We start from the raw sequence: 25,328 nt of genomic DNA on the forward strand, positions 1-25,328 counted from the left end.
AACATTTCTTCCACCACTGCTGGTCGGTGATGAAAAGTAGCCCATACTGTATTTACACAAGTGCTTGTACTTAGGTTGAAGCCTATTTTCATTTTGTGTAACAAAAGAATGTTTACTTCTAATCCACTAAATGTGTTACTGTGTTTAACAGCTACCAGTTTATTTTCAAATTAAGATTTTCCACACAAAACAAGACCTAAAAATATGATATGATGTAGATTAGCGTCACCTCAACCTGCCACAACAGTAACATGCTGCTTAATCATTTATGCTTTATTATTACATTAATGTGGCAGAACCATTTCACTCTCAGGGGCCATTTATCTGCATAACAACTACTTTTGATACTTTTAAGTTTAATGCTTTTACGTATCGTGCTGCAGCTGTGATGCAAGGACCACTGGCGGTGGTTTTTGTAATGAATGAATATTCATTTGAACATGAAAAGAAGTGTCCTTGCCCATACTTTTACAGAAAATTATTCTTAAAGTAATTATTGCTGTTCACAATTTGACCAGCAGATGTCTCTATTACCTTGTTGCATCTTGTGGAGGCAAAGTTGAACCATGTTTCCAGTGTGTGAATATTTTGACACAACAGTAGATTTGTCCTGAGAACATGTAAAAGCTGTACAAACCTCTACCGAGACAATTGTACACTTTTATCATATTATTAGCAGTTAATAACAAAGCAGAACAGAATAGTTAACAAGTTCACTTTATTATAATATAGTTGAGTATACAATATTTATGTCTTGCAACATACAACACTATGAAAAACATATTATTGACTTCTTCCCCATTTGATCAAAATGGATACATCTTCATGAACGGCATCAAACTCGTCACCGAGTTGTTTAAACTACATGAACCTAAAAGTACCTGTAGAGTTTCATAAGTTTGCCGTACTGGAGCTTCAGATTCATGCAGATTACCACTGAACAGGAAGAGATTTTACAGTATTTCATGCTCCAAAATGTTCCCAAATGAGACAATGAGAAAGCACAATGTCCGTAACGTTTCGGTTTACCTTCATGTGGGCTGTGTGCCAAGCAAAAGGAATTAGAGAGATCAACAACACTGACAAAAGAGACTCATGTTTTCCTCCATTATTACATAATTAAATCATTTATGTACCTTTCTTCTGAATAACAAACAAAAGTGCTAATGAAATGTGCTTTAATCACCTACATATTTTACGCTTGTGTTAATGGTATACAGAAGAACCAGTTGCATAACTTATACATCCTGCCAAGCATCTGAACACCATGGCTCAAAAAAAAAAAAAAAGAGAAGACAAAATTATAATGTAATATTGCACTGTAGACAGTGTTTGGTTGGGGAAGATAGAAAATAAATGTTTTTCTTTCTTTTTTTGTAGAAAGACACAGATAATATTGACACATACTGTAGGTCAGGCGGCTTCATTATTTATAAAAAATCTATACACTGAGTAGAAAAAGAATAAAGAGTAAATGCTGTAGTTTTTGACTTCATATATAAACATATTAATCACAAAGATAGATCCCGTATTTTTCATCTGAACATCAGTATTTCCTTCACATAACATCGTCAGCCGGGATGGAATTTGTATTAAAAGGAAAGCTGCACAATGCGGTCACAATGGGAAAATAATGACGCTATGATCCTGAGACTAAAACAGGACCGGACAAGCCTGAAAATACCCCACAACTGCTCAAGTAAATATGGATCTGTATGGTCACGTATGTATCTTCATTAAACTTTCCATATAGTATCAAACACACCGCCTAAGTCGTATTTCTTTGTCACATTTTTCGTACTGCCACTAAATTACAGATTTTGCAATCTGTCTCCAAAAAAGAAAAATACTGTCGGTTACCCCGAAGAACTGAATTGATTAGTGACCTACAGTTTGCTCATAATGTCGAGTCGATCACAGTGTGACATTGATGAGTGTGATTTGTTAATCAGATAAAGTCATGATATTAAAGCTTGAAACATTCACAGGTATTAAAGTAACCCATCTAAGTGCTCTTAAGAATATTTTACTAAATATGTGTTCCATATATTCATTTGAATGTATTCTAAATAAAATAAAACATTTTAAGTGTACATTATAAGTGCAGGAGAAGATCTTTTTTTTTGGGAGGGGGTAATGGGGTAAATCTAAATCTAATGATGAATATCATCTACTGGTCCATGGAGATGACCAAGTTCCATCTGGTCAAAAGGTCATCTGCCTCCCACCCCGTTCCTCCACCTCCCTCCATCTCTCTCTGGGCCTCCGCCATTTCCTCTGACCCTTGTCTTACGAACACATTTTCCAACCTCAACTCAACCTCCTCCTCCTTCTTTCCCCCTTTCTCTCCCAGCATCAACACATCCGCCTGCGGCAGCACTAGTCTCCCGGTCTCGGGATTCCAATCAATGCAAATATTTCCCTCCTCCTCGTAATCACCTTCGTCTATTCTGTGCGCCGGTCTCAGAGCGACGCGGTCGTCGGGTGAGAAATCTGACGGGTCGGAGTGGGAGGGCGGCGTGTCTGTGTCGTGCCGACGGGCATAAGCAGAAAGAAGGGGCAGCTCCTCGTTTTCACCTCTGTTCTCTGCACCTCCATCTATCGCTCCCTGCGTCGTCGGTAGATTTAAAGGCATTCGGAAGAGGCCAGTTTGTGGGGTTGTGCTTATGAACAGTCCTGGAAACTCTCCATCCTCCTCTCGCGTGGTTGCCAGTGACGACGCCTGAGTTTGCGCCAGTAACCACGCCCGCGCTTGTGTAGGCGTGTTCATCTCTGCCCGCTTCTGCCCAGCGGAGCGTCCGCACTCTTTTTTCTCGTACCTGTGTCCGGCCGCGCGTTCCTGGTCTTCACCTTTCGGGTTATTCCCACCGTCTCCTCCGGTAGCGGTTTCGGGAGTAACGCCAACAAACCCGTAGTCGACTAACAGGTCATCCCAGGGCTCCTCGGGCCTCTGGGAGGCGTATCCCGGTGGGCCGGGGTCTGGTTTGACACCTATCTCCTTGATGATGGTGATGACGATGATGTTGGGATTATCCGGGGGAAGCATCAGAACGGGCGGATGAAAAGCAGGCGGGTCCTGGAGGTTGAGAGACAAGGTGTGCTGCATTAAAAGATTGACCTTTTAGCTTTTGAAACTTAAAAAAAAAAACTAAACAGTACACACAAGAGTCAAAGATGTATGATATATGTACCACATGCCAATTAGACAACAACAATTAAGAGATTAAGAGATATATACTCCCAAAATCACTGTCATTGTGTTAGACACTCCCTGTCTGGTAAAGTGTCCAGAGGACATTTTATAGCTGTATGTCAGGACAAGTAAAGTCTTTGTGCGCTTTTAACCCTTTCACACAAGTTTTCATTACATTAAAGTAAAAATAAAATTAGAGCCTTCTTAGCTTTTGTGCTGTGAGTATTCCACAGTGAAACTGGATATCTGAGATGTGCACAGTTACAAGAGGGATTTAAAGCAAATCCTCCACGTTTGATTGAGCAGCTAAAAGGAAGGCGTGCTTCGAATGTCGCAACCTGTCAATCACAAAGTAGCCGTGTCATAAAGCGCACCCAGCTTTATCGTCTATTTCACTCTAAACGGGACCATAATTCACAAAGCTGTCATCAGGCTTGAAACTCAAGAGAAAAGTGGGGTAGTTTTCTCATAGACTTCTATACAGATGGTTGTCATGTAATGTATGAGTACTAACAGAAGTGTTTTACAGGAAGAACATATCATTTGATTGTGATATGTGTGAGCCTCTGTGTTGCGTGTCTTGTTAGTACTTGACAATGTCTAACAGTCTCTGAGTGATACTACGTATATTTATATTCTCACTCTATTCATTGTTTGTGCACCCGTAAAGCGTCAATATCGTATAAACCTTTTATATGTAATCTTATCTCTGTTTCTAGGTTTGTTTTGTTTTTGGCTACCTCTGGCACATTTACAGGAATGTTTTTTATGAACGTGCAATGTCCCTTATCAAATAAACCAAAGTAAAAAAATATAAAAATACAAAGAAATGTATACATTTCTTTTAAATAGGTGCACAATATGACCTGGGGAGGTGTTTGAAAAAAAGTTAACTTGACTTTCAAGAGCACTTTATTACCTTCGCAAAATACTTTTGCGGAGGTTATGTTTTGATCGCTGTGTATTTATTTGTAAATATGTCTGTTTGTTATTCGCATAACTCAAAAAGTATTAAACCGAATCGCATGAAATTTGGTGGGATGATTGGCTCTTATCCGGGGACCATTTGATTAGATTTTGGGAGCGATCGGGTCAAAGGTCAAAATCATAAAAATGTCAAAATCATCTTTTTACCATAGCGTTTTTAATTTGTGTCTAATTTGCATGATACTAATGCCAAAATGTTCAGAACTTAATGCCCAATCGTGTGATATCCACCACGACACAATGCCGTCATTACCCTTGTTAGCGAAATGGGGGTCAAAGGTCAGGGACTCACGATACATCAATGGTTTTCTTTCGAAATTAATAAATCAAGGCTGATGTTCATACATAATTCTTTTGTGATGTTTACCACAATATCTGGTATCAAGTTACATCAATTTACTGTTCCCCACACTCTCATGCCAAGTACCAAAAAGTGGCTGCGGCGAAGGTATGCGCTCTACCGAGTGCCCGTTCTAGTTGAAAAATAAAGTCGTTAAATTGCCAGCGTGTGTATGCATTACCAGTATATATGGGCTCTTCTGTCCTTTCCCCGTCAGGTAGCGATAGAGGAAGTAGCCAAGCACCGCCAGCATACACATGCACACAGATGGAATAACAATACCCACAACCACGCTCTGCAGCTGGCCAATCAGAGGGTCTGGAGGGAGAGGGGGGGGGGGACATGTCACATGTGTGAAGGCACATACAGAAAGTACGATGTGAACACCAAGCCATATTAGAAAATAGATAAAATCCTTGGCTCCTGCACCATGTTTAGTCACATTCCTTTCTACCTGTCAAACAGGGAGCAACATATCCTCATTGTCACACAGATGCACTTAATGGTTGTACCTTGAGGCGTGGTTATGCAGTGCCGTGCTAACGACAGGCATTTGGCGGGCATGGACTGGAATCTCGTCTTGGCGGAGAAACAATACTCTGTATTGTACTCCATCAGTCGATATGTGTACGAATTGGAGACCACTGGGACGTGGAGCTACAAACACACAGATGTTTGGTTTAACAGCCTGTCTGTGCCGGGAGGGTGGGACAACCTTTATATATATCTTCATACTCACTGTGGTGCCACGATTTTCAATGGAGAGGTTGTAAGTCATCTGGGGGTATAGTGTTGCCATGGAAATCGCTGGGGAGCGGTTGTCAGACTGATATCTCATTGGTCCCTTCAGAGTGAAGATGGCGTTGTTGTCCTCTATTTCCACAGAGACCAGTGGAGGTCCAAAACTAGCTGTGCAGATAGAGCAAAAATATTTAGTTTGGGGTCGGTTTTAAAATATTTCTTGTTGCTCATGTGTGTCATTTTCAACACAGAATGTCACTTTGGCTCACTGTCCGTCTTTGGATCGAATCTCCACCGCGTCAAGGCCCATGCGGAGACTCTTCTCCGGCTCACGGCACAGACCCTGGCATGGTATCCCTCCTCCTGGTCCCACGTCTCATTGCTCAGATCACACCAGCTGCGCATTATTTCCGTACACCGCCGCACCGCCCTCCAGTTCTCCTTCCTGCCTTTGCTGCCCTCAACACTGTCCCCATAGCTGGGAAAGACAGATCAGATTCAGACGATGACATGAGTCCAATATAACGGAGGGAGTGAGTTTAAATCACACTCCTTTCCTTGTGCATTTCCAGCTTCAGCTTACACAAGTTATTCGTTAGATCTAGTTACTTTTTTCTTTTGTCTTCGTCTCTTTTCTCTGCTTCTTTTTGTCTGTAAATTCCTTTGAGACTTGCTTGAGAAGGTGTACATGAATGATTTAATGTTTAACCAGGTAAAGTCCAACGTAGTTACTGCAATGGGCCAACAAGGAAATAGCTTTAAGTATATGCAACTTGAAAACAATACATTTGTTCTCAGGGCCACTTCAGTTAAATAAACTAATTGTGTATTTTTATTTTTTAAATCTTTTACTTACATGGCATACTCCACTTTAAAGTGCGTGTCAGCCGGTGTGCCACTTCCTGGGAACCATTGCAGCTCATTCCTCAGATTTACTGAAGAGAAAGTCACATTGATTGGGCTGGGGAGGGAGCGGGAGACTGCGGAGAAAAGGGTTGAGTGTGATAAGAGACACATATACTATGGACTCGTGTTTGTCATCAGAATTCCTACGAGTTTCGCTTTACTTAATGCAATGCTATTTTCGGAGCAGATTTTGTTCCTGCGCATACTTCCTTTTGTATTTACAGTATGAGAAAAAGACTTGTTAATACCTCATATTGTTGTGGTGTGAACTATATTAAGGAGTAAGTTAATCAATGCCTTGGAAACTGTGAATATAACCTTTTAATTAGTTAGTCAAAGAGATAATGTTTACTTAATATTGATCAATTAAGTCTTTATTTGTGTGTCACTTGTGTAACTATGGCAATCCTGCAGGGGCTTCGAAGGCAACATACATTAATTAGTTTCTAAAGATGAAACACGTTGTGATAAGATTGCCCTTTTAATTGGGTACACATCATACTGAGCCCTAATAAATCATAAATTCTCCACAGTGAGTTTCAGGTCAATGATTTATTAAATCTGCACATTTCACTTGATGCCATATTCAAAGCCTAAAAAGTAGTCTAATGACTGAGTAATTACGTCATATAACTTGAGCTGCTACTTATAGTCATTCGACCTAAAAACGTGAATACTTGTTAAAGAGCATATAGGATAAAACAACTGTAGGACTCATAATGCTAGTTTTTTAAAAAAAAGGCAGTCATACCTGTGCAGTGCAGAGCTCCCAGGTTCAGAAAGAATAACACCGTCCACATCGCTGTGAGGAGCGCTCATGTTTTCACAAGTTCACAAGAAACGCCAACATCTCCAACCCTGCGGCCGCCTTTGGGGCTCTGGGGGCTCGGTCCCCCTCCTCCCGACAGAGCGCCCGTCAGTGGCCCGATGTCTCCCCGCACGATCACAAGAAACCAGCTAAAAAAAAGCGAAACACGTTAAGAGCGGATGGAGTCGGAGGGACTGAATGTTATTCCTCAACGACAGCAGTGAAATCCACGCACTGCGGCGTGCTTCCGTGTGTGAGGCAGGAATGTGACCTCACCGGTGTGTGCACATCAAACTTGTGCAGCGTGATTGTGTCATATGGCTCCCAGCCTAGTATCTGTACGTAAAACTAGCAATACATAAAAAAAACTTCTGAAAAAGTTAATATACTCGTTAACCAAAACGGGACCTATATTATGTATTAGTCGCCTTGTTAAGGCAAAGTAATGATATATAAGAATGCAAAATATTGTTGGTCATATGTTTTGTATTTTGTTTTGTATGTATTGTACATAGTCTTTTCATTTCCATCCCGTATTAAGTTTAAGATTTTAGCTTTCTACCACTCTGGCACAAGCTTTTGTTTACTATATATATATATATATATATATATATATATATGTGCCATAATATATATCCCATAATGATCACACGTTTAAATGACACAGGAATTTGTACTCCGCTAACGCATCACGATAACATTCACCCGGAACTGTCCGTCTCGTGCCCGATGAGTCTGCGAAATGTTTATGAGGTTGCGCGTCTCGCTGCGCACGCATCTCAGTGCCTGTTAGCGTTTAGCTTGCTGAGAGCTTTATCTGACTCCATGAAAGGAGTAACTCGCTCGATTTGTACAATGTTTCCCTGAAAGAGCTGGCTCTTGTGAATGCAAACATGGCGCTATCGATGGAAACGCAGCTCCAGAGCATCTTTGAGGATGTTGTGGTAATTTGTGCCTTTTTATTAACTGGTTTTAAAGCTAACATTAGGTAGCACGTCAGACAACGTTAGCCTTTTTATTATATATTCACTAATAAACCTGCTGTGCAAATGAATAACCGGAACAACAAAGCGAAGATTACACAGCTCCTAAATACAGTGAATATTATTTTATAGCTATTTTATAGCTATATATATATATATATATATATATATATATATATATATATATATATATATATATATTACAAACTAACAGCAAAGAGAGGAACTTCGCTAACTAATGTTAGTATTTTAATGTGCAGACTTGCAGATTACCGTTAGAATGTATCGTTTCCTCACTTGAAAAGGGTGTTTTCATTTTCAAAATGGTTTTGTGATATTAAGTTATATAATGAAAGTAGTATACTCCCTACATCTATTAGTTGCAGTCTATGGTAGTGAGGCAACAGCAGATAACTGTTTTCATTGAGATTACTATTATGATGAAAGCTGTTGGATGAAACTAAATCTAATCTAATTAAACCCATTTTCCTCCCAAATCTTCTCAATGTAATTGTTCTTCTCCTTTCCTCAGAAAACTGAGATGATAGAAGAGGCCTTCGCTGGGTAAGATGGCTCTTGGCACTCTCACAGCACCTGTTGTGCAATGTTGATTTTGAGTTTTCATAGCAGAAAAAAACAAGAATACGTTCCAATGTACACTAATAAATAAAATTCTGTGGTCTGACATTTCTATTGTGTTTTAGGATGTTTATGGACACTCCAGAAGATGAGAGGACTAAACTCATCAGTTGTCTAGGAGCCTTCAGGCAATACTGGGGGACTCTGCCACAGGTGTCTAAACACACACACACACACACACACACACATGCTTGCACACAAGATGACGAGTGATTGGCTGGATGTATCAATTCCCTCCATGTCTTTCTGCAGGAGTCTCATGAACAGTGTGTGCAGTGGATAGTGCGCTTCATACACAGCCAGCACAGTCCCAAAAGGATCTCCTTCCTCCATGACTGTCTAGCGATGGCTGTGGAGACCAGTCTGTTACCGCCCAGGTACACACACACACACACACACACACACACACACACACACACACACACACACACACACACACACACACACACTAACACACGCACACACTTGACAGAATCTAATTGTATCCAGTTAATTTGTTTTTGTTTTATTGTATGTTGAGGCTGCATTATCACTGTCAGCTCTTGCCTTAAGATATACATATGATAGATTAATCATCCCTAAGGTTTATGATAATACCATAATTAAAAGTATTACTTTTTATTTATAGGATACATAAAGTCTCATTAACATGCATCTGCTGTTAATCTGTTTAAAGCTGTGACATAAATTTGACTTTAACCAGTGATGTTAGTTATGTATGTTTTTGTTTTGTTTCTTACTGTTATGTCATCTCTCTTGTTTATATTGTTTGTTTTTACCATGGAAGGTGCCTCTGAGTACCTTATTTAAAGCAATGTCCAAATACAATGTATTATTATAACTCAAATGCTATGTTGTCAGTTATTTGTCTTAATTGTCCATCTAATGAGTCTCGTCTGTCTGAAGGATGGTGTGTGTAGCTCTGATCAGCTCGGACAGTTTGGAATGGGAGAGGACTCAATTGTGGGCTTTAACCTTTAAATTGATTCGCAAGATCATCGGAGGGATGGACTACAAGGTCACACACACAGACACACACACACACACACACAGAATTTTCTAGAGGCCTGTTGCCCTTATCTCTTGACAGTTGTTGAGTTTTAAATCTACCATCACCCGCTATGTTTTCATGTTAAGTGTGTGTGTGTGTGTGTGTGTGTGTGTGTGTGTGTGTGTGTTTCAGGGTGTTCGAGATCTGTTGAAAGCTGTACTGGATAAAATACAAACCATTCCCACCACTGTCAGCTCGGCTATAGTTCAACAGCTTCTGGCCGCCAGAGAGGTATTTCTCATTCTTATTAAATATAATCGTTTATGATTTCTTTTAATTTATTTTTAAACTTGTTTGAATAATGATCTGGACGCACACCAAATCTATCACTTTAACTTCTTACTCTGTGTGTATTCCAGGTGGTGGAGTACATCCTAGACAGAAATGCCTGCCTCCTGCCAGCCTACTTTGCCATCGCGGAAATTAGAAAAATGTATCCAGAAGGACAGCTTTCACACTGGGTACGGTCAGGTTTCTTGTGTGTTTGTGCAGCTATGATGTGTATAATAAATCCCACGTGTTTTTAATTGTTTCTATCGTTCTCTCCCTCTCTGTGTAGCTTCTAGGCAGTTTGATATCAGACTTTGTGGACAGTTTCAGACCCACAGCCAGAATAAACTCTATCTGTGGTAAGAGACACATTTTTTTTTAGTTTTGTTGTTCTCAAGGGTTCTTGTTTTTGTCAAACTCTTCTTCATGCTTTGACGAAGCTTTACTGAAGTAATTTTTCCAAACTAATGGTAAAAAAGAAAAAGTGGACCGAAAGGGCTTTAAAGACGCACAAAATAGAGTTTCCACTGAGCAAATTCAACACGTGTATGGATGCCACATTGCATGATTCATAGTCATACGCTACAGGTGCAGCGTGGCCGTGTAGTTATTCCGTGTGTGTGAATGTGCCCACAGGTCGGTGCAGCTTGTTACCAGTAGTGAATAACAGCGGGGCCATCTGTAACTCCTGGAAATTAGACCCCACGACTCTCCACTTCCCTTTGAGAGGCATGCTGCCGTTTGACAAGGTATTATATTAACATATGTAATACGCAGTCATTTACACACACGCACGCAGACACCCAATAAGCAGTATTTAATTGTGTGTTTTGTTGTTTTTTTAGGACCTGTTTGAGCCACAGACGGGCTTGCTGCGCTATGTATTAGAACAGCCATATTCAAGAGAAATGGTGTGCAACATGTTAGGACTCAACAAGCAGGTATGACAACCCTTTCTGCTACTTTAGCTCCGTTGCTTCGATACCAGGCCCTTCACCTGCACTCACTGCTCTCCATTTTACTCCCTTTTAGTTAATCTCCCTTTTTCTTTTCCCACTCGTCCTCCTACCTGCTCCTGCTGTTCCCTTGTTCTCCTTCTTTTTCATTATCTCCTCCGCTGCTCCTCCTCTGTTCTTTTTTTTTTCTTCTTTTCCTTGACCTTATTATTTGACCTCATCCTATTCAGCGCTTTCTCTTTGTTTGTTCTTTACCCAGTTTTTTTATCCCTCATATTCCTTTTTAAAAAAAAAACACATTTCTTTTCTTTTTATTTCTTGTGTCTACTCCCCACCCGTTTCACACCGCTCTCCTCCCTTGTTACCCTGGTAACACAGCTATATAAGACGATATGTAAAGCAAGCCAATGCAGTGAGCTTGACCCATAATGCACTGGTGTTCGTTTACCCTGTTGGGTTCATGCAGTTTCAACTCAGCCCAGCTCACTGAGCACCAGCTCCCAGTCTGACCAGCTCTCAGAACGTTTGTTGCTAACGTGATGCAATAATCAACGCTGACCCAGAGCTCCGATTTTTTTTTAATGTCCCTCTCATTTCGGATATGAACAAATAACCCAGAATGCAATTTGTCTGTTTGAATTTGCTGAGTTGACGCTAACTGTGCTGAACGGACGGTGAACAACCTAGCTCCTTAGTCACCTCTTTCTCTCTCTCTCTTTCTCTCCTTTTTTTCCCCCCCTCTGTTTTCTTTCCTTCTCCTTCTTTCTTTGTTTCTCTCTCTTTTGTCCTCTGGTTGTGTGTTGTGTTTGTCTGTCTCTCTGCTGTGCGCTCTCTAGACTCTGAACATTGCCCAGGTATGTCGTTGTTTCTCTTCCTGGTCACCTGACCTACCAACTAACCAGCCCCGTTGGACGCTTAGCTTTTTTTTTTTGAGCCACGCTGATGTCATAGAAATGGGAAACTGGGAAGAAGAAAAAAAAAATATCTTGAGATGATGTGAAGAGAAATGCTCCAGAGCTTGAGATGGTCACAGCAGGGCTTTGTAGAGACAGATGTGGCCAAATAAACAACCGGGCAGGTACACCAACAGACAAGCAGACACAAAGTATGACACGCAGCAGCAGGTCGATCAGTGTTTACAGATCATTAAACATGAATGGCTTTTTACATTTTTTTTTTTATTGTTGTGTGCAAAGTAAAGTAGTTTTCAGTTGCATCAATTTGTTGTATGTGCACACCGTATCTCTGGTTTTAATACAGCAGCAGGATCGGTACACAATACAGTGAAATGTATTGATTGAAGCCTCAGATGGCCAATATTTGCCTTAATTTGTTAATATTGAGTATCTGTATATAAGACAATATTCTGGGTAAAACAAGTAATCCCTCCCATAATAAAATTCCTGTCAAATTATAATAATACAGGCTTTTATAAAAGGGAAAATACGCCATAAATGCTCATAGAGGGGTTATGTCAATATTTATGCAATATTGGAATTGTTTTTTATGTTTGATATTGTTTTCTCTATCTTCTAGTATATTTCTATATCTCATTCCCTATATTCTTATGTATATTAGCCGTGCTGCGGTCAATGCCCAATTTCCCTAAATTGATCATTTAAGATTTATTTAACAACCCTGGATGGTCCTTAATGTCAACTGAGCTAACTTGACACTCATCATACAGGTTTAATTTCAGACTAACACAGTGTGTGTGTGTGCTTCCAGCTAACCAGCCGACATTAAGTATTTCTGATTCAAACCCTGCTGTTGACATTTCAAGTCCTGCTGCACTGCATGTGTAAATGTAGTCTGGTCCTTGCCTGTTGTTAGTGAGGTCTTCTCGTGTCTGACCTTATGCTGCTTTCTGTTGTGCTGACCTGGGCTAAACCACTCTATCTAGATGCAATAGGGGTCCTGACTCATTTAAGCATTATAGTTTTTTTATGCTTTGACAATTGCAAATCAAGTACACTGCAATAGCCAGGCAGTAATCACAGGAAGACCAGCTCTACTATCTTTATATAAATATATACCAGTCAAAACTAACTTTTGACGCTGCAGTCAATTGACAAACCTTATTCCTGTGCAGCTTGTGCCATCCAGTTAATTAACTGCATAAGCGAAAATAATAAAAGCTCTGTAAATTAGTGGTGTGTAATTTGTGATGTCCGTGCTCTGCTGACTCCCCTTTGTAATGCTTTATATACTTATCGGTTCTCCAATGAGGTCCTCTCGTCTTCGCAGGTTAGCGATGGAGTGATACTTCTGTAATTACTAAGTTCACTTTTAAGCAGTGCACACATTTCCATTGCACGTGCACAGACGGCTTAAAAAATACAGGAGGTGGAACAAATGTGGTTTACAAAGCAGAGTACTCATTTTTGGTTTTTTTGATCAGGGTTTTTCCCAGGTCAGCCGGTGAGTGGTTCTGAGTGGATGAGTGACCTCTGACCTGTGTTGTGTGGCGTCCATTAGTTGGCGTGGGTTGATTTCTTTTTCTTTTTTTCAGTTTGTACCTTTTGCATTGCAGTTTTACGTTCTTCATGAATGGTACAGAGCCGCAGCCAACATTCATTTGAACAATACTTTTTTTTTGTTTTATGCCAATCACTAAATTATCAAAATGATAGAATATAAAAATCAGTTTTTAATTTATTTGGATAGTTCCTTCAAACATTTTATTGTTTTCAGCTCCTCGATTTAATTGGGTTTCAGAATTTAGTAATAATGTTTTGAGGCCAAAGGTCAGTCACCCTTCTAGCAAACAGGATGCCACATCAACACACAGTTCTGATATTTACTACTGGGAACAAATGTGGGTTAAGAGACAGTTGCCTTGAAATGTGTTTGCTCTGGATACACACACGTTTTCCATTGTTTGACTTGTATGTCTGAAGAAGAGGTGGATTATAGACCCGCCACGCTGGTGTGGCTTTACTGTTGCTAGGACACTGGCTTCAGGATGTAACCAAAAGCCATTGGGCTCATTTCTTTGAAGACTTCTCTCTTTCTCTATCTTTTTTTTTTCCTTCTCTCGCCCTCTCTCTGACTGTTTGCATGTGTGTGTGTGCGTGAGTGTGAATGTGAGTGTGTGTTTGGCGACAGAGGAAGAGAAGTGATGGTCAGCCTCACGGTTTCTCTTCTTCTGCCCCGATCACAACTACCCCCCCCCCCCCCCCCCCCCCTCCCCCCCGTAAGCCTGCATGCAGGATTGTGTTGCACTGTTTGGTGTTTGGTGCCGTGCTGTTCTTTTGTTCTCTTGTGCTGACGTGCCGTTTAGTTTCTTGCCTCGTTGAGTCCCAGCTGTGTGTAAAGGGCTCCGTCAAGTCCTCCGGCAGGTAGCCAAGTTAAGTTCACCCACCCTTTGGGTTGTTAGGCAAATGTCAGCCGTGGTACTTTTTCACGAGTGAATAATGCTTCAATCCTTTTATTGGTTTAGCGGAGCCATGTTATCCACATGGTACGCAAACTCTATCCGATGCAGAAGAGTCCACTTGGCCCACATTTGAACATGCGGGCTCCTGTGTGGCCTGAGGTCCGGCTTTATTATGTTGGGCAGAGACTGTGTTCAGTTAACCATTTACCGATTGGGCCTTTTTTTTAGAGGGTCACTTCCTGGTTTCCCATGTTTTTGAGTGAGTAATGTGGATACCATATTTTCTTTAATTGGGGTATTGCTGAGCGAAGCTGTGAACCAACAGGTTTAACAGCTTCTTGCATGCAGGGTTCTCTGGTTGAAGAAGAGAAGCCGCCTCGCTGCAACAATAAATGATGCACATATGGTTTGAATCCATCATCCAGCTTCTGTCCCCAATAAACCCGTCACGATTCTAATTCTCTGGGAAGCGGTTGTCATCCATCCATCCTATAATATCCGTGACTGCTGTGCGGATGTGAAATGTTGTACAACTCAAACATTTAAAGGAGCTGTATTTAACATTTTGCACATTATCGATGCAGCAAACAAATATTTGCTGCGTCAAGATATAATGGAGTAAGAGATTGAAGTTCTTCTGTGTGTGTGTGTGTGTGTGTGTGTGTGTGTGTGTGTGTGTGTTGTTGTCAGAGCTTCTCCTCTATTAACAGTCTACCCGGCCGTGTGGGCTTTATGTGCACGCTCACAACAGATGATGCCGCTCTGACTCTGTCAGCACTTTCGCTGGTTAGCATCGTTAGCGTACGACCATTGACACGTTGACGGCTGTTATCGAAATGCCCCCAGTTACTGGTCGTGCATCTTTAAATTATATTGAGGCCAAAAGATGGAGACTAAGTCCAGACCTGGATCATTCAAAAGGTTTAATAGCAAAGTTTTATTTCTCGTTAGGGTTCTCTCCATAATTTTTGTCACACACTTGTAATAAAAGCAATCTGAGCCTTTCGGTGGCAAAAGAAAACGCTGTACTTTTAGTGGAAGTAAATGAGGAGTGAGGATACTGGAGCAGTTTCAAAATCATCCCCATTAGTCACTTGGACGCAACAACATGGGAAAATATGGACTAGGTTGAAAAATACCAACGTTATTACCCTTTAAGACCTTGTGAATTTGTCTTCCTGTCACCATCCGCCTGCCCGTCTCTCCATTCTCTCCCGTTTGGCCATTTCTTCTGGCGTTCTCTTTATTCCCTTCCCTCCTTCACCCCTCTTTCATCAAGTCCCCTTCGCATCCGGAAAGTCTCCACATTGTTGGCTCAGACACCCCAACGAGGGTCACAAAGTGTGTAGTTCCGATACGATTCGATCATTCCAGTAAAAACGGGGTAATTCTACAAGACCTCTGCTGGTTTCAGTTTTACAATCTATTTGCATTAACAGTATTTCCATCATTTTAATTACATTTGCTTTCTTTATTTATACGGGCAATGCACATTTAATCAACATGTAAGTGCAAGAGTGTTAAAGCAATCAGCTCGGTATCAATATTCCAAAACCAATTACATTCTCGTACTGTTTATATTTATTTGCCCGGATTAGTTTGTGAGCTCAGTGCTAATTGGCTTCCGTGTTTCGAGTCTGAAATATCATAACCGCCCTCAAGCACACACACAAACCTCCCTCTGTGATTTATTTGCTGCATCGTGTGTGTGCGTGCTCTGGAGCTGCAGCAGAAACAAATATCTCGTTGGTCCAAAAAAATGACAACTTGGCAAATTGCTCGAGCTAAGTGGACACTAAGTGTAGCATCCATTTCTAAAACAACACAATGGAAATGACCAGAATCTGTGGGGATAAAGGTAAACGTGGGAACGTGTACCCAGCTGACAGAGGCAGGAAGGAGATGCCGTGCTGCATGCAAGGGATGGGAAGATGTCAATGTCTAACAATTGTTTGAGCATCTATTAACATGAACATGTGGATATGAAGTAATTTAACCATGGTCTCTCCCTCCCTCCTTTCTTTCTCCACCCTTCCTTTACCCTCTCCCTTCCCATATGTCCCCTCTCCCTCTTCTCCTCCTGTCCTCGGACGTCTTTCCCTCCCTCTCTCCGTTTAACTTCCTCTCTCTCATGCCTACTTTTTTTTTTTCTTCATCCTTTAACACTCCCGTCCTCCTTCACCCCCCCCCCCCTGTCAGCATAAGCAGCGTTGCCCGGTGCTGGAGGAGCAGCTGGTGGACCTGGTGGTGTACGCCATGGAGCGATCCGAGACCGAGGAGCACTTTGACGCCGACATCGGGGGAACCAGCCAGCTGCTGTGGCAGCATCTCTCCTCCCAGCTCATCTTCTTTGTGTTGTTTCAGTTCGCGAGCTTCCCTCACATGGTGCTGTCGTTGCATCAAAAGGTAAGAGGAGGGGCATGGAGGCACAGGAAGGAGTTGTCAGTTACTGGTATTGGGTAAAAGCATTTTGTATTGAACGCAAACACTTTAAAAATATCGGACACCTTTTTAAAAAAAGGATATTGTGTCATAGAAGACGTGGCTGTGTGACATGCACGCTCAAGATGCTAAATCTTAATGAATTAAGAAGTAAAACATATAAAACAGCATATCTAGGAGCTGCCAGCCCAAACTATAAGACTTATCAAAGAGGAACAGACTAATTACGATCCATTAAAGATAAATGTAGAACCATCTGCAAATTCAGAACCCGTATCGACTGATGTGACCCTTGTCGTTGACTTTGTCTTTCTCTGTAGCTTGCAGGTAGAGGTCTCATAAAAGGGAGAGACCACCTGATGTGGGTCCTGCTGCAGTTCATATCGGGAAGCATTCAGAAGAACGCCTTGGCGGACTTCCTGCCTGTCATGAAGCTTTTTGACCTGCTTTACCCAGAAAAAGAGGTGCGCACCTGATGTCTGTTCGCTACCATCGCGATTGCGAAACGCCCCATTCGGTGCACATTTTATTGGCTGCACTGCAGGGGTAGTATTCAGATTTATCCCCGTAATGTCTCCCGCTCCAGTGCATTCCGGTTCCGGACATCAACAAGCCCCAGTCAACCCACTCCTTCGCCATGACCTGCATCTGGATCCACCTGAACCGCAAAGCTCAGAACGACAACTCCAAACTACAGATACCCATTCCACACTCTCTGAAACTACACCACGAGTACGCCTCTTTTTTAAAATAATGGATCCTGAAATATGTGCTTAACATCAGTAAAATGCCCTGAAACCAAAATACTGCACTCTGTTGAACCCCCCCCCCCCACAACGTTTCTGCTTCCCTGCCTCCCGTCTGTCAGGTTCCTCCAACAGTCGCTGCGTAACAAGTCTCTGGGTATGTCCGACTACAAGATCGCGCTGCTGTGCAACGCCTACAGCACCAACTCCGAGTGCTTCACTCTGCCGATGGGCGTCCTAGTCGAGACCATTTACGGAAACGGGTCCATGAGGATCAACCTACCCGGCACCAACTGTATGGCGTCGGGGTCGGTCACCCCGCTGCCCATGAACCTGCTGGATTCACTCACGGTGCACGCAAAGATGAGGCAAGTGAAAATGACGTGGAGATAATTTAAAGAAGACTAGAACATGCATTAAATGGATGGTTTAATGGGTCTCTTTGTCCCCCCCACCCACCCCGCTCTTTCTCTGCAGTCTGATCCACAGTATTGCCACTCGGGTGATAAAGTTGGCCCAAGCCAAATCCAGCATCACCTTGGCGCCCGCTCTGGTGGAAACATACAGCAGACTGTTGGTCTACATGGAGATCGAGTCACTGGGCATCAAAGGATTCATCAGTGAGTTACAGAAACACTTTTTGGATTCGCCGTCGTGTTGAATGTAATTTATAAACCTGACTTCTGCATCGCATCGTGAAGTTCCCCGAAGAATAATTGTCGGCTGCTACCGGAGTGTTGCAACTCTTCCGGCGTGTCCCAGTCTGATTTTTAAATTCAGTCCTCACTTTTTCTTCTTTTCTCTCCGTTCAGGCCAGTTGCTGCCGAACGTGTTCAAGTCTCACGCCTGGGGAATCCTTCACACGTTACTGGAGATGTTCAGCTACAGGATGCACCACATTCAGCCGCACTACCGAGTCCAGCTTCTGAGTCATCTGCACAGTCTGGCTGCTGTGCCTCAGACCAACCAGAACCAGCTGCATCTGTGGTAACGTGATCACGTATTCAACGTATTTACTGAAACGCAAGTCAACCCTCTCCGCACGACACACGCGATCGTGTCAGTAAACAAACCTTTCGGTGCTGCTGTCGGGGCAATTTCTGTTGAACAATACGCAAAGTCTGAGTCGAGTCAAATGAATGAGAACCAGTGTTCTATACACTGGAGACTGTTTAGTAATAGAGAGGGAGTTGCACACAATCTCCAACTGGTGAAAGTAGACCGATCTTGCAGAACAAAGTTGGGGTTAGTCTATTTGATCTCGTCCTGGTCTTTGCAGAAAAAGGTGAAACATCGGGTTTCTTCACATGTTCTGCCTCGTCACTATGATGAAGTACATAGTTAGCCGGGTCGTTGAATGATGGGCCACTCAGTCTGGAAGAATACACAAGATCTGGAGATTTCCATAACAGTTCAAATGGTGCTTTATATATTGTATCGCTTTAAAATACAATGTAGCACCTGAATACCTGTACACTTCACGACATTACACAACAACAAGGCTATCTCCGGTGGTGGTAACGGGCTCCTCTCGTCGTCTGTCTGTGTCCCCAGTGTTGAGAGCACAGCTCTGCGGTTGATCACGGCATTGGGGAGTTCAGAGGTGCAGCCCCAGTTCACCCGCTTCCTCAACGACCCAAAGACGGTTCTGTCAGCGGAGTCCGAAGAGCTGAACCGAGCCTTGATCCTCACGCTGGCCAGAGCTACGCACGTCACAGGTTAGCAGTCGCCCTGCTTGTACTTGGTTTGTTTTGCTCTTTTCTTTTTATGTAATTTTCCAGTTTGTTTCAAGTTCAAGAGCTTTTTATTTGTTCTGGTTCTGCCAAAGCAGCAATAAAAACCAACAACACAAAGCGAGACAGATATATATATATATATATATATATATATATATATATATATATATATATATATATATATATATATATATATATATATATATATCTCTGTCTCGCTTTGTTTTAATTGCTGCTTTGGCAGAACCAGAACAAATAAAAAGCTCTTGAACTTGAAACAAACTGGATGCATGCATGACTAACACGTTAAAAATGCATATAAATACAAGAGTTAAAGGTGAACACAAGAAGTAAGTAAAGTTACAATATTAGAAAGAAAATAGAGAACACGAACAAGAGAAGGTTGGAGATGTGCTGACGTACTTTACAGAGTTGATTTACAGCTGTTGGTTTGGGCTGTCGGATGTAATGGATTCAGCCTTCTTTTCTTTTTCTTTTTTTTTTGTGGAAAGTTCAGATGAATTATTCTGCAGAGTGCCAATATTTGTGTTGCTGACCTTCGTTAACCGTTGTTTACGCGTCTTTCTGTTTTAAAGTTGAGCGATGCATAACAGCAAATTAACGAAAAGGTGAAGACTGACCTGGAAAAATAAATATTTTTATAACAATGTCATGAGGGATCTGTCAACCTGAAACTTGCATTCCTGTGAAAGGTCATCTTTTTAATCATCGTGATGCCCAAATACATGCAAGACTCAACAATGTCAACATTTTCCTGTTCAATCTAGTATTTGCGGGCGTTGCGTGGTGACGTCTGAAATCAATGTCCTCGGTTTGTTTTCCCATTACTTTATAAGAAAGTAATGGGGTTTCTTGACACCAATTCAAAAATGTATGGCGTTGAAAGGCAAAATAACCAAAATCCCAAAACGACAATCTAGCATGGTTTTTGAAAAAGATGAAATGACAAATGTATCCTTTTGTTTTAAGTTGCCTGCTTTGTGTTTTGTGTGTAGACTTTTTCACGGGCTCCGACTCCATCCACGGGACTTGGTGTAAAGACATCCTCCAGACCATCATGAACTTCACGCCTCATAACTGGGCCTCGCACACACTGTCCTGCTTCCCGGCTCCACTGCAGGTGCACTGTGCTCACTTAGGCTTCAATGACACTGACACATTCTAATTTAGTTCACCTCAAAACGGATGCATTATTCCTGTTGTCATGACTTCTCTCTCTCTCTCTCTCTCTCTCTCTCTGCTCCTCAGGCGTTCTTCAAACAGAACAACGTTCCTCAGGAGTCTCGATTCAACCTGAAGAAGAACGTGGAGGAGGAGTACAGGAAGTGGAAGTCCATGGCCAACGAGAACGACATCATCACTCACTTCTCCATGCAGGGCTCCCCTCCACTGTTCCTCTGTCTGCTGTGGAAGATGCTGCTGGAGACAGACCACATTAACCAGATAGGCTTCAGGTCTGATGGCACTTTCACACAATCCACTCAAACGTGCATTTATTTACACATTGCAGCATGTGGTAATGGTGCATCTTACCACTGATGTTCAGGTATTTTGTTGAAACTAATTGGTCCGAGGGGAGGAGTTCTCAAATCGCTGAGCAACCTCTGTGGCTAATTGATCCAGCGGGAGAATACAGTGCTGCTTTGAGATGATGAGCTTACTAGCGCCTGATTTTGGTGTCCCTCAGGGTCTTGGAGCGCATCGGGGCTCGCGCGCTGGTGGCTCACGTGCGAACATTTGCCGACTTTCTTGTCTACGAGTTTTCAACATCAGCCGGCGGACAGCAGCTCAACAAGTGCATTGAAATACTCAACGACATGGTCTGGAAATACAACATCGTCACCCTGGACAGGCTCATTCTGTGTCTGGTGAGGAGAAGCGTGTGTGTGTATATAAATATATATTTATACCATGTACGAGGGCTGTGTGTCTCACTTCCCTTCTCCTCTGCGCTCCAGGCGATGCGGAGTCACGAGGGCAACGAGGCTCAGGTTTGCTACTTCATCATCCAGCTGCTGCTGCTGAAGCCCAACGACTTCAGGAACCGAGTCAATGATTTTGTCAAGGAGAACGCTCCCGAGCACTGGCTGCAGAGTGACTGGCACAATAAGCACATGAGCTACCACAAGGTGCACAAGTTAAATAGTAAAAGTACATCTTCACCACAGAAGATCCATCTGATTTTGGCGCACCTCCATGAAACAGTGAAATGAAGAGAGAACCCCAGGTCTGAAGTCAACGATGTTTGTTTCTTTACCAGAAATACCCAGAGAAGCTGTACTTTGAGGGACTTGCGGACCAAGTCAACCCTCCCATGCAACTCCAGCCGCAGTACCTGCCCATCTACTTTGGCAATGTGTGCCTGCGCTTCCTGCCCGTCTTTGACATCGTCATCCACCGTTTCCTGGAGCTGCTTCCGGTCTCCAAGTCTCTGGAAACGCTGCTGGACCATTTGGGAGGGTTGTACAAGTTCCACGGTGAGTACGGTTCACTTAGAATACACGTAGATGAAACAAAAGCGATTCATCACGGGGCTCAAAAAGGGAGGAAGGACCGTCTCCTGGAGCGTGAATGAAATGTGTCGGCCATTGTTTGTGCACGCCGATGTGAACGTCCTTCTTTGTTTGTGTGTGTGTGCAGACCGCCCCGTCACCTATCTGTACAACACGCTTCACTACTACGAGCGACATCTGAGAGACAGAACCAACCTGAAGAGAAAACTGGTGCACGCCATCATGTCGTCACTGAAGGTAGAGGGAGGGAGATTAAGGAAGGACACACCTTTTTTATAATGGGACCGGTTAGAGGGTGTATTATTTATCAAAACCATACATTTGTCTGTCTGGCATGTAGTCGTTCCTTGTTTAATCTCTCCTATTTATGTAATTACAACTCCAACGCTTGTCATAATCTATCCTATTTATGTAATTACAACTCCAACGCTTGTCATATAAAGTACTGGTTTTTTTTTTCTAGGACAACCGTGCCCCAGGGTGGTGCCTTAGTGAAACCTATCTGAAGTGTGGCATGAACGCCAGAGAGGACAACGTGTGGATCCCTGATGACACCTACTACTGCAAGCTGATTGGACGCCTGGTGGACAATATCCTTCATTAATCTCCCCCCCCGCTGGTAGAGGAGTGCTCTCTCTGACTGAGCCTGACACTGGTTAATAAAAAGTCATGGGTCACCTGGGGTCCCTGAGTAATACATTTACCCCACTGCAAATACTTCTATGGTCCCTTAATGCCTTTTGGCTTCATAGTCAGAAAGATCGTGGTTTTACTACTTCATTTAATCTCATTTTTATTGCAGCCAATGTAGCTTTTTAGTCCAGAGCTGAACACGAGATGGAAGCGGTGTCTCATGGATTGATAGACGGAGTACAAGCATGAAATTAAAGCAGGCAGCACGTCACACATTCATGCCTCCTGTCCTCCACGAGTGATTGCTGGCCTCCCTAACTCTCTCTCACCCATGGCGGGTAAGTCACCCGGTCCCTTCCCCACCTGTGACTGGAGGTTCAACGAGTTCCCCAACCCTGCGGCGCACGCCCTTCACGTCACCTGCGTGGAGCTGATGGCTCTGGCCGTGTCGGGAAAAGATGTCGGCAACGCTCTGCTCAATGTTGTGTTGACGAGGTACAACAGACTTTAGACGGTTAACGGTTATTGTTATGGTTATATTTGTGTGTGTGTGTGTGTGTGTGTGTGTGTGATGAGAGTTTTGAGGTGAAACTACCGATGATTCACAACATCTTCCCCCTTTCAGCCAGCCTCTGGTTCCCAGAGAGAACATCACGGCTTGGATGAATGCCATTGGACTTGTGATAACCGCACTTCCTGTAAGAATAAACACTTAACAAAACATTGACTCAGTCCTCAACAATTGTTCCCCATGACCACCTCCGTCTCCCCCCTCCTTTCAGGAGCCCTACTGGATCGTTCTCCACGACCGCATCGTGTCCGTGATCGGCTCTCCGGTGCTGACGTCAGAGACCGAGTGGGCCGGTTATCCCTTCGCCTTGCTGGACTTCACAGCCTGCCACCAGAGCTACAGCGAAATGAACTGCAGTTACGTGCTGGCCTTGGCGCACGCCGTGTGGCATCACTCGTCCATCGGACAGCTGTCTCTGATCCCCAAGTAAGGAAGTCTCCCCTCGGTCTCTGTCCTATTACTCCCACCCTCTCATCCTTCTCGATGCTCTTTAGTCCCCGTTTCATTCGTGGTTGTCATGTCGTCATAAATGTGTGTGTGTGTGTAGGTTCCTGTCGGAGACCCTGAAGCCCGTCGTGCAGACGGAGTTCCAGTTACTCTACGTGTATCACCTGGTGGGGCCGTTCCTGCAGCGCTTCCAGCAAGAAAGGACTCGATGCATGTTGGAGGTACGCATCATCTAACCAATAATTATGATTAAAACACACCAAATAATGCACAATAACGTTCCCTAACTTATATTTGTTTTAGCTGTACGAATGCAGTGCCCAGGGCCGATTGTTTGGCCTGTGGTATTGGTGCTTGTAGCTTTCTCAACAACAACACACACGATATATTCCCCTCACACACTCCCAAGTCACGGATACTCAGTCAGAAACGGGTGTGAAAAAAATGCTTTCAGTCTAGTTCACAGGAGAAAAGCACCAGGGGGGCTGCCTTTACTGGCCTGTGTCCTCAAACAGCTTTATATTTATTACGTTTAGAGATGAAACGTATTGATTTGTGTAACTATTCTAACTCATTGTTCCCCCGAAATAACTCACAAAAGCCACCTAAAACAGAAGTATTTAGGTTGTTTAACCAAGCTTAATTTATATAGAAAGTGTCCAAATTGCATCAAATTGAGACCGTGCTAAGATGTTCACTTTTTAAATGTATTGCTTGTGTTCGTGTGTTTCAGATCGGCGTGGCCTTCTACGAGATGCTGCAGGCGGTGGATCAACACTGCCAACATCTCAGCTACATGGACCCAATCTGTGACTTCCTGTACCACATTAAATACATGTACACCGGAGACAGCGTCAAGGAGCAGGTGAGCTGTCTTTTTCTAAAAAAAATAATAATAATTTAAATAAAATGTCACAACATTTCAGATGATGCAACTAAAAGTGGAGACGAACGGAGACGGTCTTCACACGGACTTTTAATTAAGACGACAGCTGTGAACCCGACTCCTCTGGAGAGACAATTTTTTTTTAATTTTCCATATTTAGCTCGAATCTGTCACCACCCGTGCGGCAGGAAAAGTCCCCACTGGTGTCCAAGACCTGACACCGGAGTTAATTGGAGTAGATTAAACTATAGCGCTCGAGGCTTGGACCGGTGTAATTAATTTAAAAGACAAAGTGTATGTGTGTGTGTGTGTGTGTGTGTGTGTGATATATTGGGTGAAGAGATTCAAAATGCGTGCATGTCGAGTTGGTAATTAATCCATAAATATGTGCTTCACTTTCTCTCTCTCTCTCTCTCTCTCTCTCTCTCTCTATCTTTCTCAAGGTCGAGAAAATCATCATGACTCTGCGTCCGGCCATGAAGCTGCGACTGCGCTTCATCACACACAGCAGCTTGATAGAGACGTCATCATCAGCCGCCGCTGCAGCTGCAGCCGCCGCCGCCGCGGCCGCCACCTCGTCCTCCTCCGCCCCGCAACCCCCCCCCACCTCCTCGCTCTCAGCGCCCTCTGCCGTCGCCTCCCCTGTCGCCACACAGCAGCAGCAGCAGCAGCAGCAGCAGCACGCACACACACCCATGTAGGCAAACACACAGTTACAATCATGACCGTGGACTCTCGCGCACTTATCCGCATCACCGACGAACATTTCTTGTGTCCGAGCTGGATTTTGGTCAAAGTGAGGATTTAAAAAAAAAAAAAAGAAAAAATCTTTATTGTATTTTTATAAACAAGAAACCCCGGAGAGGTGAATTGTGTTCCTTTCGCTCAAATCACGATTACATAAATTCAACTTACAAAATGTTTGACAGAATTCAGCGGAACTGATTTACTTAGAAAGGAAGTGAAGAATCTGCAGCTCCCTCTCTCTAACATTCAGGAGAGTCACAAGGACACGACATTTCTTAACATCATGGCATCTTTTTTATTTTTCTGTTTGTAGTCATCTTTTTATATTGTACA

General features: G+C 42.9%; 2 protein-coding genes across 2 annotated transcripts; one reads left to right on the forward strand and one right to left on the reverse strand.

Moving 5' to 3' along the window:
* Positions 1–698: 698 nt before the first annotated feature.
* On the reverse strand, positions 699–7,276 carry il20ra (interleukin 20 receptor, alpha). Its single transcript, XM_034528113.1, has 7 exons — positions 6,919–7,276; positions 6,118–6,241; positions 5,531–5,739; positions 5,260–5,429; positions 5,033–5,177; positions 4,702–4,838; positions 699–3,076 (listed from the first exon to the last, which is right to left on the reverse strand). Exons 1-7 carry the CDS (start codon positions 6,965–6,967, stop codon positions 2,171–2,173), a joined length of 1,740 nt encoding a protein of 579 aa, XP_034384004.1. The 5' UTR covers positions 6,968–7,276; the 3' UTR covers positions 699–2,170.
* A 443-nt stretch (positions 7,277–7,719) lies between these two features.
* med23 (mediator complex subunit 23) lies at positions 7,720–25,107 on the forward strand. Its single transcript, XM_034527527.1, has 30 exons — positions 7,720–7,919; positions 8,491–8,522; positions 8,663–8,750; positions 8,850–8,974; positions 9,504–9,615; positions 9,781–9,879; positions 10,008–10,109; positions 10,208–10,277; positions 10,555–10,667; positions 10,764–10,859; positions 16,453–16,659; positions 17,016–17,159; positions 17,282–17,427; positions 17,564–17,809; positions 17,919–18,061; positions 18,254–18,428; positions 18,996–19,159; positions 20,194–20,318; positions 20,447–20,652; positions 20,886–21,066; positions 21,157–21,327; positions 21,459–21,675; positions 21,839–21,948; positions 22,175–22,301; positions 22,674–22,839; positions 22,970–23,042; positions 23,127–23,341; positions 23,463–23,583; positions 24,096–24,227; positions 24,692–25,107. Exons 1-30 carry the CDS (start codon positions 7,869–7,871, stop codon positions 24,947–24,949), a joined length of 4,215 nt encoding a protein of 1,404 aa, XP_034383418.1. The 5' UTR covers positions 7,720–7,868; the 3' UTR covers positions 24,950–25,107.
* Positions 25,108–25,328: the final 221 nt, after the last annotated feature.

The sequence above is a fragment of the Cyclopterus lumpus genome, chromosome 24 (genome assembly GCF_009769545.1).
Source record: "Cyclopterus lumpus isolate fCycLum1 chromosome 24, fCycLum1.pri, whole genome shotgun sequence".
Classification (NCBI taxonomy): domain Eukaryota; kingdom Metazoa; phylum Chordata; class Actinopteri; order Perciformes; family Cyclopteridae; genus Cyclopterus; species Cyclopterus lumpus.

What these genes read in the sequence shown, in the direction of transcription:
- il20ra (XM_034528113.1), bottom strand. Translation starts at nt 6,967, where the DNA reads ATGTGGACGGTGTTATTCTTTCTGAACCTGGGAGCTCTGCACTGCACA. An exon ending in TTTAAAGTGGAGTATGCCAT is followed by an intron (nt 5,740 to 6,117) that starts GTAAGTAAAAGA and finishes TGTCTTTCCCAG; the next exon opens with CTATGGGGACAGTGTTGAGG. An exon ending in CTGCATAACCACGCCTCAAG is followed by an intron (nt 4,839 to 5,032) that starts GTACAACCATTA and finishes CTCTCCCTCCAG; the next exon opens with ACCCTCTGATTGGCCAGCTG.
- med23 (XM_034527527.1), top strand. Translation starts at nt 7,869, where the DNA reads ATGGCGCTATCGATGGAAACGCAGCTCCAGAGCATCTTTGAGGATGTT. An exon ending in ACAGGCTCATTCTGTGTCTG is followed by an intron (nt 21,067 to 21,156) that starts GTGAGGAGAAGC and finishes TCTGCGCTCCAG; the next exon opens with GCGATGCGGAGTCACGAGGG. An exon ending in CCATCATGTCGTCACTGAAG is followed by an intron (nt 21,949 to 22,174) that starts GTAGAGGGAGGG and finishes TTTTTTTTCTAG; the next exon opens with GACAACCGTGCCCCAGGGTG.